We start from the raw sequence: 18,868 nt of genomic DNA, 5'->3' as shown, positions 1-18,868 counted from the left end.
TGAGTACTCACTGTGACCTCTAGGGGGAGCTTCCTGGAGTGAGCCAAGCACCCAGAACGGACTCCCAAGCTGGGGGCAGGAAGCCTGCGGCCAACTATTGGTGGGTGGAGCTTTAAAGTTACCTTCCTTTTCAAGGCTTTCTTTCTCAGCTTCAGAGAGTGAAGACCAACCACTTTCTCAGGGCCAAAGGGACCATTAGCAAAGCACCCAGGGAGATCTCCCGACTGCCCAAGCAGCCGCGGGTCCCAGCTGAAGGGAGAGGGCTGGGAAAGGAGCCCATCTGAGTGTGGGACTGAATTCTACATAAGCAACCAAACAGCCAGGTTCTGCCCCAACAACCGCCCCTCCTCCACCCAGGAATACCCTCCCCCTCCCCACCAGGCCACATCCTGGAGGCAAGAGGAGGCTGCAGAGCAAGGAACAGCGGCTCTTGGAACTGAGAATCAGGTCGCGAGTTTACCTCATGCAAACCAGCTCCCTGGAAACCTGCAGGGAAGAGATGACTCAACACGGACATCCCAGAATCCTCAGTGGCTCTTGGCAAAAGTGCCTTCCCCCACCCCCTCTCAGCTGCAGCTGCTTTGGGGGGGGATGCAATGTGCCTCCTTTCTCTTAACCCTCCTCAACTGTTCGCATGGAGCAGCAAACACAGAAAGACCTTGTTCGCAGGCTCCATCGCTTGGCCCTGGATTGAAAGCTTTCTGAAAATGCAAATTCCTCACAGGCAGATTCTTTTCAAACACTTTAAAGTTGCGGCTTCCTACTGAGAGCACTTAAGCTGACCAAGACTTCCTGGGACTGGAGGCTCCTTAAAAATAGAATTTATATTTAAAGGAGAAATGTCTGAAGCAGCCAGAAGGCAGGACTTCAGGTGTGATGTCAGGGTTGACGACAAAAGGCCGAGGGCCCAGTTTCTCAGGCCCTCACCTCCCTGGGGGCCTGCAGATGGACCGCCCCCTCCTTTTGCTTTCTGTGCCCCGCCCCCGACTTGGCCAGGCCTCCTCCATTCAGCACTGCCTTGTGGCCCTGGCCATGTTAGTCCTGGGTGACTGAGACCCAAAAACAAGACAGAATTGTTGCCCCCCCTCCCCCCGCAGAAACTCAAATCCAGGGACCTAGACAAGCCTCTAGGGGAGCAAACTTGCCCTCCTCCGAGGCCCTGAGCCTTCCTGCTCCTTTCACCCCAGAGAACCCAGAGGTTCTGGTTGCAGTCCCTCCTCAGAGGGGCAGATCCCCACAGGGATGACAGTTGTGTCCCTAGATTTGGGAATTTTAAGTCTTGTCTTTGTATCAGTAGATGGGGCCCATTCTCCAGTGCCTCCAGTGCCAGGTGTCCTGGGGGGGCGGGGCGGTGAATGCCCTCTTTTTCCTCAGGCATCAGGCTGGGATTCAAGCCAGTGATAACCAAGGAAAACCGGATTCCTCTCTCCTTTCTACCTTTCCTAGCCCCCAACCAAAAGATCACGTGATTAAAATGGACACTTTTTTCCCTCCCTGATTATATAGATTTCATACCATATACTTGTGACCCATTCCTTTCATTTCTCATGAAGATCTTTCCCATCCCTGTTTTAGCAGCTGCATGATGTCCCATCAGATGCACTGCTCCAGGATTGATCAAACGAGAAGGGTGGCCGGTTATGCCATCCCACAACGCGCCACTTTGGCCTAAGGACTGAGCTAAAAGCACTTTAACAACAGCGGGATCTACAAAGGGCATTCTAATCTGCTGCTTTCTTTCCGAAAGCCCATGTGAAAGATGCCCTCCCTGTATCAGAAGAAAAGCAACATTCTTATGGATGTCAAGTAGTTGAGTGAGACCTAGAAAATTCTATACAAACAGACCACAAGATACTTCTTATCTCCTTTAGCCTCCCCACGTAGTCTAATGATTTTTCCACGGTTGTCTCTCCTTGTTCAACATAACGGAAAAGTATGTAGTTTTCATCATTTCTTTGGGTCTTCATTTCCTTGTAAGAGTTCTTATGTCACATAAAATTTATATAAATGTGTGTGCCTTTCTCCTGCTGACAGGTGTTTAATTCTCAGGCTCAGCCAAAACAGCTTTAAGAGGGTAGAAAGAAAACATCTCATCACCTACACCCACCCAGCGAGAGTGCCCACACGCCTGTGCCCCTCCCAGCATTCCAAGCGAGAGCCCGAGGATTCACTCTAATTGGACGGCGTGGGTCACATGACCACCGACGCTTGGGACCAAAGGTGCGTGCTGATTGGCTTAGGCCACCCAGGGCCCAGCCGCAGGTTGGGCTGAGGCTAACTCCCTGCCTGAGGAAAGGCGGAGCATCTGAATGAATATTAGATGAGGTTAGTTCAGGAAGCATGTAATGCTGGGAAGGCGATCAACACAAGCGGGTCCTCCACGTGAGTTTTTTCTTTTGCGGCAGTTCACCTGCTGATGATAAAGACGTTTCTCCAATCTCACTTTTAGAAACAGTGCTACAATGAACATCCCTAAAGATACGTACATTTTTGCTGAAGATTCCTTCTCAGTGCTACGCTCCTCGGATTTCCAGAGCCCCCATACCCTCCTCACACCTGCCCTATTCCCCTCTCTCTGTGTATTTGCTGCCCCAAGGTCAGACTTCATTAGCATTACTTCCATAGCCTATAATGAACACAGAAATGAGTCAGAGGGGCCTTCTAGGGTTGGGACGTGTGATGTTCAGTTCTCAGTCCACAGCAGCCGTCTGTGGTGGGAAAGGACTCCCCGAGGGCGCGAAATCCAGGTGACATACCCTCAAAGGTCCACCTACCGTGTGTTTTTACATTAAGCTCTTCCTTTAAGCCCAGCACATCATGCCAGAGGTTTGACCTGACACCAAATAAAGTGTCTGTGACCCCCTTCATTTATCCCACCAATGGGAAAATAGCGGAAGCCCATAGAAGTCTGACTGCCGTGGATGCTATACTACCACTGGATCCAGGCACTCATGCCAGATGCCAGAAGGGTTGCCTGCTGCGTGCTCACCGCTGTGCCCATCTCTGGGAATCACCGTTGGCTAAAAAAAAAAATAAAATAAAAAAATAAAAAAATGTTGCTTCATCCAAGATCACGCCTCTCCGAGAGGCAAGATGAATTTAATGAATTTAATGACAGGTTTGTAGAGGCAGAAAAACTTTCCCTTCTAGGTTCTTTGGCTGGTCTGATAATTAACTTGACATAAGACAGATTGACAGGAGAAAACAAATTTAATTACATACGAATGGGAGCCCCGTATAAAAATGAGACTCAAAGGCAGTCAGGCCATTGAGGCTTCCATGCTATCGTGAGCTAAGGAAAGGGATGGGAGCCTGGGACTTCAACGGAGAGAAAGGAAATTCACAGGAAGATGAAAACAGCTGTTCTGTAATCAAATGCCCCGCCATGCAGATGTATTTCATATAAAATGAAGTTTCTCTGATAATAGCTCCCTTTCTGGGCCGGGCCCCCATGTAAATTATTTTAGGCAGTCAAGGGAGAAGTAAAAAAGCTCTTCCTGAGTCTACTGGGACTTGATCGCCTTCTGCTCAAAATAATCCACAGGCCAAAGTTTGGGGTGGCGTATTCTGCTCCCCTTCAGGCCCATGTGGGGGTAAAAAGGCCAGGACTTCCTGCTCATTTTGAGACAACTCTGAAAGACCATCCCAGCTCCAAAGCTTCCCTTCTAGCCACATAACAAACCACCCTAAAACGTACAAAACAAAACAGTGGCACAAAGATTTGTTATTTCTCATGTTTCTGTGGGCCAGTGGCCTCAACCAAGTGGTTCACAGTATAGCTAAGGTCACGCCTACTGCTGCGTTCAGCCGGAAGCTTGGCGGGACCTGGAACCCCCAAGCTTGTCCCTCATCCTGCAGGGTACGCTCCCCTTTGCCTTCCTCATTCGTAGCCTAACACGGGCTCCATTATACATGGCAGTGGAATTCCAAGGAATGTTCCAAGAAGGCAAAGCCCCAGTGTGCAGGCACTTAGCACGTCTCTATTTGCATCACTCTTATTCATGTCACAATAGCCAAGCCCTGAGTCAATATCGAACTGAATCCGTGTGGAATCACTGCAGGAAGGCACAGGTCACTGGGGCCACCAGTCCCTAGGGCAACAATCTACACCAGGTGGCCCTCCAGCTCCTGGCCATTTGTATCCACTTGCAAAATGGGGTCTCCCCGAAAAGCAAAGCAAAATAAAGCATGTAAAGAACCTTGCTATTCCAGCACCACACTTGGGTGCTCCCTGGGTGTGAGTCAAGTCCACCTTGGGTTTGGTTTCTTAGGTGCAGAGAGAGGCCTGCGAACCACGAAGAACTATTGTTGTGCCCAAGTTTGAAAAATCGCCCCAAAACAAGCACCAGAGACTGCTAGGGAGACCAAGTCACGCCTGCAAAAGCAAAGGGCCTTTATTACAGGCTTAAGCTCGGGCTCACAGTCTCCAGCCCACCTGCAGGCCACGTGGAGAGAGCCCCGAACAAAGGCAGGGCAGGGCCTTTTATGCCTTTGGGAGGGGGAGTTATAGGAAATGATGACAGGTGTACAGTGATCCAATCCCTGCCCCCCCATTAACACTGGCAGTTGTGGGAGCCAATCACAATAGTTGGAGCATTGACCAATCAGAGTGGGCCCAGGATGTTCCACGTGGGGCATGACTAGGCCCACCTCTAGAAAGGTCAAAGGTATCAGCTGGCCTCCCCCAATTGGGCGCAGCAGGAGTTGTCCCTCCTTAAGGTGCACCCTTTCAGAAGCTGGCGCCTTCCCCTTTAAGTACAGGGGAAGGCTGGATCGGACCTGCGGCCCCCCCCCCCCAGCACCCAGCCTGTTCCGGGAAGGCTGGGAAGGCCCGGTGGTGTTCCCGGTGGTGAGGGCTGGATGGGACCTGCATCCTTACACTATGTTATTTCCACAACACACACCTGATAAGTACTGGGGAGACAGAGGCAGAAAATATAATACTAGTCTCTCATTCAGAAGTTGAGGGGAAGGGGAGGTGTATAATCATCACTCGTCCATAGCTATCACAAAAAAATCTTTCTACACGCTCATTTAGTTGGAGCTCACAAATTTGGGTGTTTTATTTTCACTTTTGTTCAAGTAAAAAGATTTCTCCATTTCACGTGTGGGGTTTTAAGATTTATCCCGGTGGCTTGGTCCATGAAATGACCAACTGTTGGTTTTGGCTTAGGCCGTGGGTTCATGAGTGAGTTCGAGCCCTGCGTCAGGCTCCGCAGCTGGCAGCAAGGACTCTGCTTGGGATTCTCTCTCTCTCTCGATCTCCGCCCCTCCCCCACTCATGCTGTCTCTGTCTCTCAAGATCAATAAATTAAAAAATAAAAAAGAAAAGAAAATTAAGATGTTATTTGGGATTGTTTGTTTAATTCCCATATTTTGAGGATTTCCTGGATATCGTCTTGTTATTGATTATTAGTTTTTATATAATTTTTTTACAATTTTGTTACCTTTTTTAATGTTTATTTACTCAGAGAGAGAGAAAGAGACAGAGGCAGAGAGAGAAGGAGAGAGAGAATACCAAGCAGGCTCCATGCTAAGCATGGAGCCCAACACGGGGCTCGATTCCACACACTGTGAGATCACGACCTGAGCAGAGTCGGACACTCAACTGACTGAGCCAACCAGGTGCCCCTGATTATTAATTTTAATATATGTGTGATTAATGAATAATTTAATACCTCAGATAAAGAACTCTGGATGTTTTCAATCCTTTGAAATTCACTGACGCTTGTTTCACGGCCCAGCGTATGGTCTATCTTGGTGAATGTTGTGTATGCTTTTGTACACAATCTGATAATCGCTGATCTTTACATGAAAGTATTTAGGGGCTCATGTCTTTGAGCCCCACATTGGGCTTTCTGCTGTCAGTGCAGAGTCTGCTTTGGATCTTCTGTGTCCCTCTCTCTCTCTCTGCTCCTCCCCCCCACTCATGCTCACTCTGTCTAAAATAAATAAATATTTTAAAAAACTATTTAGTTTGTTGACATTAAACCACTATTAGCATGGTCAAGTTTAAGTCTGCCATCTTGGGTTAGTTTTTTATTTGTCCCCAAAGTTTGATTTTCCTCTCTTCGTCCTTCTCTGCCTCTCTTCAGGTGAATTGAGCATCATTTACTCTGCCCCTTAGCTCATCTATTAGCTTTTTAGCTAAGCTTCTTGGTGTTGTTTCTAGTGTTTTCTTTTTCTAGAAACTGAAACATGTGTCTTTAACTCATCCATAGTGTTGAATTTAAGCCTACCCACCACCCCCACATGTCACCCTCTCCCTGTGGACTGTCCGTCCCTCGCCCACACCAATTCTGTGCTCCCAGAATCTGTTTATTCATGCATTTACCTCACAGGCACACACTTAAGGAGCTGGAGGAAAATGCAGGAAGACAGTGCCAGGTCTCAGGCAAGGCACGAATAGAAAGGGAGTTGGCTCCTTCTGCTACCAGAAATGACGAGGCAATGCAGTCATTGAGACCAACGTGAGGTGACGCTGTCACTGTGGAAAGGAAGGTCCTGGTAAGGAGGAAGCCAGACACTTTCTTCAGTCATCTCCCAGCCAGTTCTGGTCAGCTAGCGCTGAGCAAGTCAGGCTTCATGTGCAAAAAGCACAGCCACAGTCATTGAACTAGAAAAGCCAGAAGGATTACGGGTGATGTGGGGTCCCTCGTCCACCTCGATGCATCTGAGGGTGACTTAAAAGCAGCCTGAAAGCATCAGTGCACAGGTTTTCTGAGAGGTTGTGGACAGAAGTGCTTTTTATAATTGCGTCGTTCACAACACAAGGACACTGACTAAAACAGAGCACAGCTGGGGGCGCCTGGGTGGCTCAGTTGGCAAAATGTCCGGCTTCGGCTCAGGTCGTGAGCTCGCAGTTTGTGGGTCTGAGCCCCTCCTCGGGCTCTGTGCTGACAACATGGAACCAGCTTGGGATTCTTTGTCTCCCCCTCTCTAGCTTTTTCCTCCTCAAGCTCAATTTCTCTTTCTCAAAATAAATAAATAAACTTAAAAAAAAAAACCACTAAAGTACAATGATCAGATACATAACACTATTTGGCCTTTTGAAATGATGATGTCAGTCTATAGGTGTGATATAGAAAGATTTCCAGAATATATGGTCCAGAGAGAAAAGTAGGTGCCAGAACAGTATGTACTGTGGATACTATTCTCAGAAATGTGTTATGGGTTGGGGCGCCTGGGTGGCTCAGTCAGTTAAGCGGCCGGCTTCAGCTCAGGTCATAATCTCACGGTTTGTGGGTTCAAGACCCGCGTAGGGCTCTGTGCTGACAGCTCAGAGCCTGGAGCCTGCTTCAGAGTCTGTGTCTCCCTCTCTCTCTGCCCCTCCCTCGCCCTCTCTCTCTGTACTCTTCCCCCTCCCCCCACATCCAGTTCATGCTCTGTCGCTCTGTCTCTCTCAAAGATAAACATTAAAAAAAAAGAACCCTTGGAAAGTTAAACCCCCAGTTGCTAATAATAAGAAATTGGGTGATATTTTTTTCCTTTTTTATCATCCTTATTTTCAGGGTTTCTTTCTTCTTTTTTTTATGTTTTTTATTTATTTTTGAGAGAGAGAGACACAGTGCAAGCAGGGGAGGGTCAGAGAGAGAGGGAGACACAGAATCTGAAGCAGGCTCCAGGCTCTGAGCTGTCAGCACAGAGCCCAATGTGGGGCTTGAACCCACGAACCATGAGATCATGACCTGAGCCGAAGCCAGACGTTCAACTGACTGAGCCACCCAGGCGCCCCTTCAGTTTTTTTTTTCTACAAGAAACCTGGGGAGTAGAAGATTGTAACTGCTGTCTCAGATTATCCCAGAATGAATACAGAAATTCCTCTGTACGGGAACACTGTCTTTAGGTTTCTGTTGTATGTGCTGGTGGCTGAGGGAACTTGAGCTTCATCGACTACACACTGGTCTCTCAAGATTGCCTCTAAAGCAGACTGGTGGCTTTTGATGTTGATTTGTCCCAGATCCGTAGCAAAGAGGGAAAAAATGTAAAAACCCAAAATGCTTGGAATTCTTGTTAGAGGATTAGAAAACTGAAAGAGGACATGAGTCGTTAATCCCATTCTACTCTCCAGAGACTGAAGGAAAGTTCATGATGATTGTGTCAGGTGCTAGGGACACCTCAGATGGAAGAGGAGGGGCTCTGAAAGAATGCAAATGGATGAAACTTCTCGCTACCACAGTGATCACAAGAGTGGTGACGAAATGATTATTTTTTTTAATGTTTTTTATTTATTTTTGAAACACAGAGAGAGACAGTGTGAACAGGGGAGGGTCAGAGAGAGAGGGAGATACAGATTCGGAAGCAGGTTCCAGGCTCTGAGCTAGTGGTCAGCACAGAGCCCGACGAGGGGCTCAAACTCACGAACCGGGAGATCATGACCTGAGCCGAAGCCAGAGGTTTAACCGACTGAGTCACTCAGGTGCCCCACGAAATGATTATTCCTAAAGACTCAAATGAAAACTTCAGACCCAATAAAATCCCTGAGTTCCCCAGATTAGAGACTAGCTCAGAGTTCAGTATAAGGGTCCAAGTGAAAATATAAAATTTTTAATATTTTATGTGTACCTTTGTTTTTATCTTTCTTTGACTAAGAAATAAAGAAAAACCACTTAAGCTTGCTTGCAAAATATACCAATAAAATACTTTTTTAAAAAATCACAGTCGGTTGAGCATCCAACTTCAACTTAGGTCCTGATCTCACAGTTTGTGAGTTCGAGCCCCACATCCAGCTCACTGCTGTCAGCACAGAGTCCACTTCAGATCCTTTGTCCCCCTTTCTCCATCCCTCCCTCCCTCATGTGTGCACTCTCTCTCTATCTCAAAAATAAATAAACATTTAAAAATTAAAAGTCACAGGAAACACTAGGGAGAAGGGAAGTTAGATTAGGAGAAATAATGTGAAGCCAGAGATAAAATTAATACACAAAATACTTACTATGAAAATTCTCTACACTTGCTAGATATGGGCTGCAATTTGCCTCTGAGCTGCCTAGCAGCCCATGCAAAGAAACAAGGCCAGCCATCACTCACAATGTTCCTTAGATATAAAAAAATCAGGAGCTTATTTCCAAGACCAGAAGGGAATTTATTCCATATGCTTTCATTCAAAGGGCCTATGTAATATGGTGAACAAGGCCGTAAAAACATCCTTACTGTAACTAAAACAATGAAGGCCGTGGGGTTGGTGTAGACAGTCTCCCTTCTCTAAGTCAATGGCATGACTCCATGTGGGTTCAAACCAAAAAATCCAACCAGGGGCAGAGAACATGTGATCATCCAAGTGTATTACCCAATCCCCAAATAAATACTAACAAGGACTAGAGCTCAGGACGCCGAGGTGGCTCAGTTGGTTAAGTGTCTGATTTCAGCTGAAGGCATGAACTTGGTCTGTGAGTTCAAGCCCCACCTATGTGCTGTAGCGGGGAGCCCGGGGAGCCGGGGGAGTCAGCTGGGATGGCTTCAGATTCTGTCTCCCTTTCTCTCTGACTCTCCCCATTCACACTCTGTCTCTGTCTCTCAAAAATGAACAAATGTTACAAAAGAATTAAAAAAAAATAAACCAAGGGCTAGAGCTCTTACGCGTGACTGTGTGACTGCCATTCACACAAGTCTTCCTAAATGTTATTTAATTCAGCCAAATGTTTGCTAAGTATCAAACAAGTGTGACAAGTGTGAGTTTTAGGTTGTAGCTCCGACCTGACAAGGACCCTCGATATTCTGTATTGCTGGTTAAGGTCGCAACGTTGAAACAGACAGCTGAGCTGGGGGCAGGGTTAACAGCCTTTTCTGAAAGTCAAGGAGCCTGACTAGAGGTCACCAGGGCGGGGGTGGGAGGGGCGGGGAAGGCAGAACCACTTTAGTTTCACCTTTACACACAAATGACTGACACCTCAAGTTCTTAGGCTTGTAATGACATTTTCAAATCCAAGAACCATTTTTAATGTCCCTCTCCCATCTCAAACATGTATAGTCATTATAGCTTTGGAACTGGCTGACTGAAAAATATTTAAAATGACAGACTCCTTTTTAAAACTTAGACATGTAGGGGCGCCTGGGTGACTCAGTCAGTTAAGCTTCCGACTTCGGCTCAGGTCATGATCTCACGGTTTGTGGGTTGGAGTCCCGAATTGGGCTCTGTGCTGACAGCTCGGAACCCAGGAGCCTGCTTCAGATTCTGTGTCTCTCTTGCTCTCTGCCCCTCCCCTGCTCAAGACAAGTATTGAGTCATTATGTTGAACACCTGAAACTAGTATGTTGTATACCAATTATACCTCAATAAAGAATAAAGGAAGGAAGGAAGGAAGGACGGAAGAGAGAAGGAGCGAAAAGGAATAACTAAAGATAGAAATCACAGTATTTTGGCTGTGCAGCCTCCAGGAAGGTGGCCCGCAAGGTTCTATCTATTCCTCTCGATGGAAGCTAATGGGGAATCAAATATTCTCTCATTCAGCTTCTTTATAACTAGTACATCATCATGTAACCTAAACTCAGCCAATTAGGTATTCCTGCCAAGGACTTCGAATTGTGGAAGAGCGATGGAAAGGCCCTGTGGTCACTCAGGTAATACTCACCGTGGCTGCAGCAGAGTTAAGAGTCCAACAGCATAATCCTGAGGGGCCAGCAGCAATAATGCCAGGGCCAGCATCCCAGGCTGGTTGTTACTGGGGGGGATATTGTCATCAAAATTGTCTCTCTATTTATCACAGAAGGTCCCAGAGTGGCAAAGTGGCTTCTTGGATGTGTCAGCTAAATGAAGACTGGGTCCCCTTGGGGGGTTGGGGGGGTGGGGAACATGTGAGAACATCAGATATGTATTCTGCCTGTCTTACTCCGACTTTTCTTAGAGGGGATCTGACCATGTGTCAGGGAAACTGTGCCCCAGGGAAAACAGTGAATCACCCCCTTTCGGGGGATTTGGGGTGCTAGCTCAGCCAACAGTAATTCCAGGGAGACAAGAACACGACCAGGTTGAGTGATAAATGGAGGCTTGACTGAGTTCCTGCTCATGGTAGAGCTGCTGGGACCCTGAGCCCATTCTTCTACAGAGCCTGGGTGTAGGGTGGAAATAGATGCCTTAAACCTCAGGCGGATCCCTCACATTGGTTCTCTGACCCAAAGGTAAGGGCTATTATGGCAGGAAGGAGGAAGGAGAAGCCCTTGGAGTCCCCCCACGGCCACCCAACAAACAGCACATCTGAAGGAAGACCAAAGCCCAAAGGGAACACAACCATTACTATCGCTGTGAGTAAGTTGAAGAAATGTGTGTGTGTGTGTGTGTGTGTGTGTGTGTGTGTGTGTGTGCTTGTGTTGGGGGTGGGGATGATTACTCTCTCTGTCCTACACAACTCTCCCATCTGGCCAGTGCAGAAGAAGCATGGAGCGGGAGTGGACAGCAGCAAGTCCCTCCATTTTGCTTCTAGACTTTGTGCTGGGTGGACTTTGACCATCTCACTGTCTGTGGGACATCAGGCTGGTCCACTGCATTGATGACACTGTGCTCAGACTAAGGTGAGCCTCAGAAACTCTCACAGGACTTGGGTTCACTGAGTTTCCCCAAATCTTATCAACAGTTCAAAGAAAGACACTGATTGTCTTGGCCTTTCCCTCACAATGACAATTTGGCTGCCCCAGGTTCAAATATCAGATCCACACAGCGGTGTCCCAAACAAGATGGAGGCCGAGGGGCTAAAAGGGGCTATTCACCTTCCCTGGTCGGGAAAGAAAATCTTTCCCCGAAGTCTCTCCAGGGGACTTCCTCTTGTGTTGGATTGGCTAGAACTGAGTCACAAACCCACCCCAGGACCAATCACTGGCAAAGAGGAGCGGGGCTTAGTCTCCTAGGGATTCTACCCCTGGCCCTTTGTAACAAAATCAGGACTCCATGTGCGTGGAGTGGCAGCGACTAGGGAACTGACTATGTCTGCCACGGCCGGTACCCTCGCGCTGTCACTGGTGAAATCAATCTACGCTAAATTGTCAATAAAGCCACAGAAATCATCCTTGTAAGAAAATGATAGCATACCTCTAGATCTGCCCAATATGATAGCCCCTAACCACCTGTGGCTATTTAAATTTAATTTAAAATGAATTAAAATTAAATAAAAATTTAGTTCCTCAGTCACACTAGCTGTATTTCAAGTGCTCAATAGCCACCTGTGGCCAGTGGCTACCATACTGGACAGCGCGGACATAAAATATTTTCATCACCCCAGGAGGTCAAATTGGCAACCCCAGCCTCTCCTGCCAGTGAGAAGGGCGGAGAGCTTCTTCTAAAGCTATGAGGTGAGGGTTTCACTGTCCCACCAGCGTCGTGCCCCTAGCTTGTCATTGGTGACGCCCCCATCACCTTTGCACAGCACACCCCGGGGCTGTGAGCTGAGCAACCTCTAAGCCGGTAATCACAGAAGCTCTCTGACCCGTGGAGTCACATTCAACATGCAGGTCTGGCAACGAAACCCGTGTTTTCGTGCATCCTGACAAATCCTCGATGCATCTCTCTGGGCAGGAGAGGTGCTGGCCGGGAGCTGATCTGAGCAAATAATGTTATCATGAAATTAATATTTAATGGTTACCTTGTCCTACACGAGGCCCCCAGAAGAGTGATCATGAAGTCACCCACTGCACTGACTCGAAAACGCACCCGCTTCCTAGAGCTCATCAGCTGGGTCACTAAGGGGCTGTGGAAGGTGCACAGAACGAGGCAAGGGCAGGAATCCACGGGGAGCGCTGTCCCTCAAGTCCACCCCATGGACACAGCTACGTTGTACTTGATTTTCTCTAAAGGGGTGCACGTGCTGCCCCACAACTGAGGAAGGGGGATGCCTCCTGTGATAACCACCCTCTGGTCCACTCTAACCTCCAGAGGCCTGACAATTAAGTGTCAGCTTGAGTGAGGTCGGTACACACGTATCCTGGGGGAGATAAAGGCCCCCTTCATCTCTTAGAGACCACAGCCCCTTCCTGGCCACCACCAGCCAGTGCCATTCTCCTGCAAGGTTGATCTTGGGAGACTCATGCTCAAACTCTAACTTGACCTGGCCAGGGGGATTGTAAACGAGGACCAAGTCACCCTAGGTCACCCTATGTCATTTCAGGACAGGTCAACTGCTGCTCCCCTCTCTGCTGTGCCAGAGGCTCAGACATAGACAGATGCTCGTGAAATCACGTTGAGGCCAAGGCCAGGGCAGCAGGTGCACACAGCCTCCCCAGGACTGCATGCTGAAGCTGCATTTTGGCCAACATTCTGCCGGGCTGAAGCTGCAGACATGCTGGCGATGCTTGGGCGAGCTTGTCACCTGCTCCCAGATGCCAGGCAGAGGGGCTGGTGTCCCTGTTTTTACATGGATGCTCTTCCGGCTGTTACTCCCAGGTCTCCTCGTGCACCCCTTGGAGGGGGGCACAGGGTAGGGTGCTCAGGCACAGGCTGAGATGGAGGATTGCCTTCCTGGCCACCCCCCCATGCCCTCAGCCTGTGTTGGGTGCCCTGGGGGCCTGTCCACCTCTTCTGCTGACACCGCTGACCCATCCTGGGCCCAGCAAGGGTAGGGTAAGGTTGAGAACCAGAGTCTTTCTGCCTAGCCTTCTTTCTTTCTTTCTTTTTTTAAATTTTTAATGTTTATTTATTTTTGAGAGACTGAGAAACAGAGTGTGAGCAGGGAGGGGCAAAGAGAGAGGGAGACACAGAATCCGAAGCAGACTCCAGGTTCCACTCTATTGGCACAGAACCTGACATGGGGCTCAAACTCATGAGCTGTGAGATCATGACCTGGGCTGAAGTCACTTAACCGACTGAGCCTCCCAGGTGCCCCTGCCCGGCCTTCTTAACAGAACTTCATTGGACCTTCATTTACCTAAAGTTCAAGTAACAGTGAGATGCTTCACCTTCATAGGAACACCAGTTGCCATGGAGATCTGCATTCCGGGTACCCTGACAGGAATCAGCCCAGGCCACGTAGACGATGAAAGGGAACAGAATCCATCACCCAAAAATGCCACTTTGGCATGTGGATTATTTGAGCTGAAGGCAGTTAAGTCCCAAAATGTTGAGGAAAAGCTTTTTACCTCTCCTCTAACTGCCTAGAAGAATTTAGACAGGGGACCTGGCCCAGAAAGAGAGTTATTACCAGATATAATTTTTTTTCTTAATCTGAGAGGCTCGTCTGCATGGTATGGCCAACATCTGATCCCCAGACATCTGCTCTTCTGTGAATTGACCTCCTGCCCTTTGGGGCCCCAGCCCTGTCCCTTTCCTCAGCCCAGGACAACATGTGAGCCTCAACTGCTGGCTGCCTTGGAGTCTTACGTTTTTGTGGGACTCCCGTATGGATGTAATTACATTTGTTTTTCTCCTGTTAATCTGCCTTATGTTAATTTCATCATTAGACCAGCCAAGGAACCCAGAAGGGAAGGAAGGAAAACGTTCCACCTGGACCACAAGGAAATGGAGGCCCAGCACCGTGGTGCCCTCAGGTCATCCGGCTGCCCCACTGTCGGGCCCACAGCGCCCCCATCAGACCCATCTGGAAACCTCCTGGGGCCCCAGCCTTGGTCCTCTCTGGGTCCGGGGTCTCCTCCAGCTTCTTTCCCCTTCACGGTCTTCCTCACATTTAAGATCTTTCTCCCTCTACTGGGATCCCAGGAGTCCGTACACTCTCCCCAGGTCCCAGCTTCCTCGGAGCTCCGAAAACAATTATTTTAGGGGTGAAGAGAGGGGAAGGAAAGAAGTGAAGGAAGAGCGATGAGGAAGGAAAAAAGGCTTAGGGACAGGGGAAGGGAGGAGGAGAGGAGGGGAGGGAGCGGAGAGGGGTGCAGAGGAGGAGGGAAGGGGGAGTGTGAGAGGGGTTGAGGGGTAGGGGGAGAGTGGGGAGAGGAGGATGGGGAGGAGGAGGAGGGAAACATTGAGGGGTTGAGGTGGAAAGAAGGGAGGAAGACGAGCATGAAAGACCAGGAGACTAGAAGAGAAAGGAGGTACCAGAAACCAGATCAAAATCACCCCCTTTTCTACAAATCAGCACTTTTCTGTCACTCTTCCTGCTGTTCTGCTTGAGGGACCATGAGGAAGCAAACTGTTCCAGAAGTCCTAGTGTCACTTTACATCTTCACTGAAAACCAGAGAAATCAGAAAAAGTCTATTTGTCTCATGATATGTTCGAGGGCGTGGACATAGAGGAGGAAAAAATGATCTTGGCTTCCTGCCTCTTTTTTTTTTTTTAAGGTCTTTGTAGTTTCCTGTTAATTTAATACCTGAACCTTCGCCATGTAAATAGCACAGGTAAAGATAAACTTCGCTGGCCCTGGACTCTGACCTTCAACACCCACCTCCTGTCTGATTCGTCTTCCATCCCACCGCTGGAAGGTTTAAAAATGTTACGTGGAAATTTAAAGCCAAAGAATAAATAGAATAAATGGCTGAAGGCAGAGCATGTTGGTTGCACACAAGCCTAACAAGACAGTTCAAAAATAAGGGCAATGCTCTAGTCGGCTGCTGTGTCTGGCCCTCTTCCTCAAAGAGGTGACCTAGATGGGGTCCATTCCATTAGGTAGGACTCCCACAGGCTGTCATCTCGAAGCTTCTAGGCACCCAGGCTGTGCTTTGCTGGCCCTGCACTGCACACTTACTTAGACAAGAGCGATTTAAACGAGTGATTTAATCCCTCTTACTCACTATTGTTGAGCACCCCCGTCTTTATTTCTTTTCCTGTTGGAGTGCTTCCTCTAACCGTGTTTTCAAAGGGTGGCTATTTGCGAGAAATCTTCCGATCCTTCAAATACCTGATAATTTAGCTAGAAATCAAAACCTAGCTTCAAAGTTTTTTCTCTTTGATACTTTAAAAATGTGATTCAGCTATCATCTTAAATCCAGTGTTGCCGTGAGGAAATCTGAAGTTCAATCTGATGTTTGTTCCTTCCTTAGCCCTCTGCTATCTGGGTGCCTGGAATACAGATGTGATGGCTGGTGCGGTCGCTGCAAGTTTGGATTATGAGGATGAGATGGAGGAATAGTGACCTGGATTGAAACCTGAGTCCTCAAGAACTAGTGATACCAAGCTACTATGTTGGCCATGAATGGTCCACCCCCACACTTCTACAAAAGGGAAAAATAAACTTCCATTGTGCTTGGAGTCCATATTATCAGTAGCTATTAATTGGAGTCTGGACCATTAGTAACTGAAATGAATCATAATTCATGTCTTGATTAAATCTGCTTTATCTATACTTTCCAGAAGTCATTTCCCAGTGATTGATATTCCCCTGGCTATCAAGTACCTAGAAAGAGGCTAAAGCCTAAATTCTACCTTGTATCCCTTCTGGGGAGCTCAAGGAAGGGAGGGTGGTGGTGGGGACAAGGGAATTGCCTCTCGCATTTCAGTGTAAATTTGGCCACCTCCAGGTCCCTCAGACCTGCCTCTGATCCTTGCCAGGGCCCTTTATCATGGAACTTGTAGGCACTCTCCCTTGGCCACTACTTTTTTCATGATCGAGGTCACATGATTGGAATGCCCTGACCCAGGCAGGGGGAAGACGGGCTTGGACTGCTAGGGGCTTCCAACTCCGGCCTGATGTTAGTGTTCCTGGCTAGCACAACTATTTTCTGCCTCAGAGCGTCATGGCAGTGTTGTTGATAAGGGTGGGGGTGGGGCTAGGCAATGATCTATCCAAGCCAATGTGGGCAGAGAAAAGTACATGTTATAAGACATTCACTCACCCTATCCCCTTCTATGGCCCCCGTCCCTCACCTGCAAGGAACTGCTGTTTCCTTCCCACACTCCATGACCCAACCACCTGGTGCCTCCAAGGACGTAGGATGGGGAGGGGGGCAGTTCTCATGGTTTGTAAATTCCTTTCTTAATCTCATCAACTTCCCTCTTGATTCTGTGGCATCTTCACGATTGTATTCACAGAAAGAGGCCGGCATCTCAAGTACGTGACCAAATGTCAGCTCTGCATTACTTTTTTTCATAGCACTCGTCACCATCCAGAGCTATTATTTGTGTGTTTGTTTATCTCTGTCCCTACGAGTCCCCAGTAGAGCAGCCCATCCAGGAAGGTAGGAATTTGGTCTGTTCCCAGCTTCTGTCTCCCCAGCACTGGGCATAGCACACGGCAGAGATGTTCGGTAAATACAAGTTGAGGGACTGAATCTCTGAGCTGGTGCTAAAACCCAGTCCTGATTCTGGCCCTGGGCTTCTTGTTCCAGATCTTGGGCTTTTCCCACCCAAGCCCCGGGATCTGTGCCCTGAACAAAGACGGTAGGTACACAGAGGAGAGAGTTTATATTAACTAGACTCACAACAAAGATATGGGGGCCTTACTCCAAGCACTGGCTAAATCCACTGCTGAAGAGTTTGACTTCGGGCAGGGCTGCTCACATAGCTTCAAGTCCCAAGTGCTTGCACACAGTAGGTGCTCAACATAGGTGTCTTATTGAATGGACATACAGATTCTCCAGGAAGACATATCTCAGCATAATTCTGGAGGAAATAGGGTAACTGAAGAGCAGATTGGGGGTTACATGGTGAAGAAGAGAGCTGAGCACGAACATGCTATAGACCCAAAGGGTCTTCGGTCTATGCAGTGTAACAGAGCGGAAGTAAAGCACTGTCTGTTGCCACCGCCATCAACCTCATGCAGCTATTTACATTTAATTAAGATGAGATAAAATGTAAAATTCAGCTTCTCAGTTGCTCTAGCCAGATTTTAAGTCATAACAGCCACGTGTGGCTTGTGACTACTGCTTTGGACAGTATAGATAATATAAAATACGGTCATCATCAAAGAACGTTCCATTGGACTAAGCTGACCTAGACCCTTAGAGGGAAAGTAAATGCACCCCTGCTTCTAACCTGGCCTACTGACATCCTCTTGTCACACCCTAACCCCCCACGATCCCTGCCCAGATCAGAGCACCATAGGTGCCCACATCTGCCTTCCTTCCTAAGCTTTCTGCTCCAGGGGAGTAAAGCTGTCTGCCTTCTTGGTTTTCACACCCCCCACCCCCAGCGCCCAGGTCACTGCCCTGTGGGTATTATTTGTTGAAATAACGAATTAGGTTTTTTTAAACGCTAAGGCCCAAAAGGTGAGTTAAGTGATAGAAGTAAGAAAAGAAATCCCCCTTTCCCCTCTTTTCTCACCTCCCTGCCGCTTCTCTGCATTCCGTCTCTGGGGCCCGCCACCAGCTCCAAAGCAGCATAGTTAGAGGAAGGGCCTACCCACAGAAGTGCCAGTTCCCCAGACTCCTCAGAAGTAGCTGCTTCAGGGACACCTGGGGGGCTCAGTCCATTAATTGTCAGGCTCACGTGATGATATGGCCCTGGGCCGGAGCTGGGATCAAGCTCCAGGCTGACAGTGAGGAACCTTCTTAGATTCTCTCTCTCCCTCCCTCTACCCCTCCCCTGCTCGTTCTTGTTCTCTCTCTCTCTCTCTCTCTAAAAATAAATAAACGGTGGGGGGCGGGGGAGGAGGAGAAGCATCTGTTTCAGGTCTCAAACCAATCTAACTTCCGAAGGCCTATTTGTTCGCGTAATTTTCTGTCTTCCTTCACCTTTGGCGGCCCTGCTCCTAGCAGGTGCTCAGTTTGTGTTTGTTGAATGGACGGATGAATCGGCGCACGGAGACACGGAGGGAAGGCTCGGACCCCGCGTGGCCGCGGTCACTGCGGGAGGAGCCGCCCTCAGAGCGAGGGGAGGAGGGGGGGAGGGGATGTGCCCCCGCCCCCGCCCCGCTGCCGGCGGCGGCACGGGCATCCCGGCCCGCGGACCGGGGGTCGCGCGGGGCCCGGCCCCCGGGGGCGTGTCCCACCGGGCCCCGGCGCCCCGAGAGGTGCGCTCCTTGCGCTCCCGGGCCCCGGCGGTCGCAGAGCGCGCGCGGC

General features: G+C 48.8%; 1 protein-coding gene and 1 long non-coding RNA gene across 2 annotated transcripts in view; both read left to right on the top strand.

The window, feature by feature from the left end:
* The first annotated feature begins 2,037 nt into the window (after positions 1 to 2,037).
* LOC115286332 lies at positions 2,038 to 16,182 on the top strand. The gene is made up of 3 exons (XR_003906001.1): positions 2,038 to 2,220; positions 11,119 to 11,241; positions 15,914 to 16,182. It is a non-coding gene; the product is annotated as an uncharacterized LOC115286332 (long non-coding RNA).
* Positions 16,183 to 18,699: 2,517 nt separating this feature from the next.
* C3H2orf72 (chromosome 3 C2orf72 homolog) overlaps positions 18,700 to 18,868 on the top strand; it is a 9,763-nt gene continuing 9,594 nt past the window's right edge. Inside the window, exon 1 of the mRNA XM_029932871.1 lies at positions 18,700 to 18,819. Within this exon, the coding sequence (XP_029788731.1) occupies positions 18,700 to 18,819 (120 nt within the window). The remainder of the gene's footprint in view (positions 18,820 to 18,868) is intronic.

The sequence above is a fragment of the Suricata suricatta genome, chromosome 3 (assembly GCF_006229205.1).
Source record: "Suricata suricatta isolate VVHF042 chromosome 3, meerkat_22Aug2017_6uvM2_HiC, whole genome shotgun sequence".
NCBI lineage: Eukaryota > Metazoa > Chordata > Mammalia > Carnivora > Herpestidae > Suricata > Suricata suricatta.
This window is presented reverse-complemented; position numbering and strand designations above follow the sequence as displayed.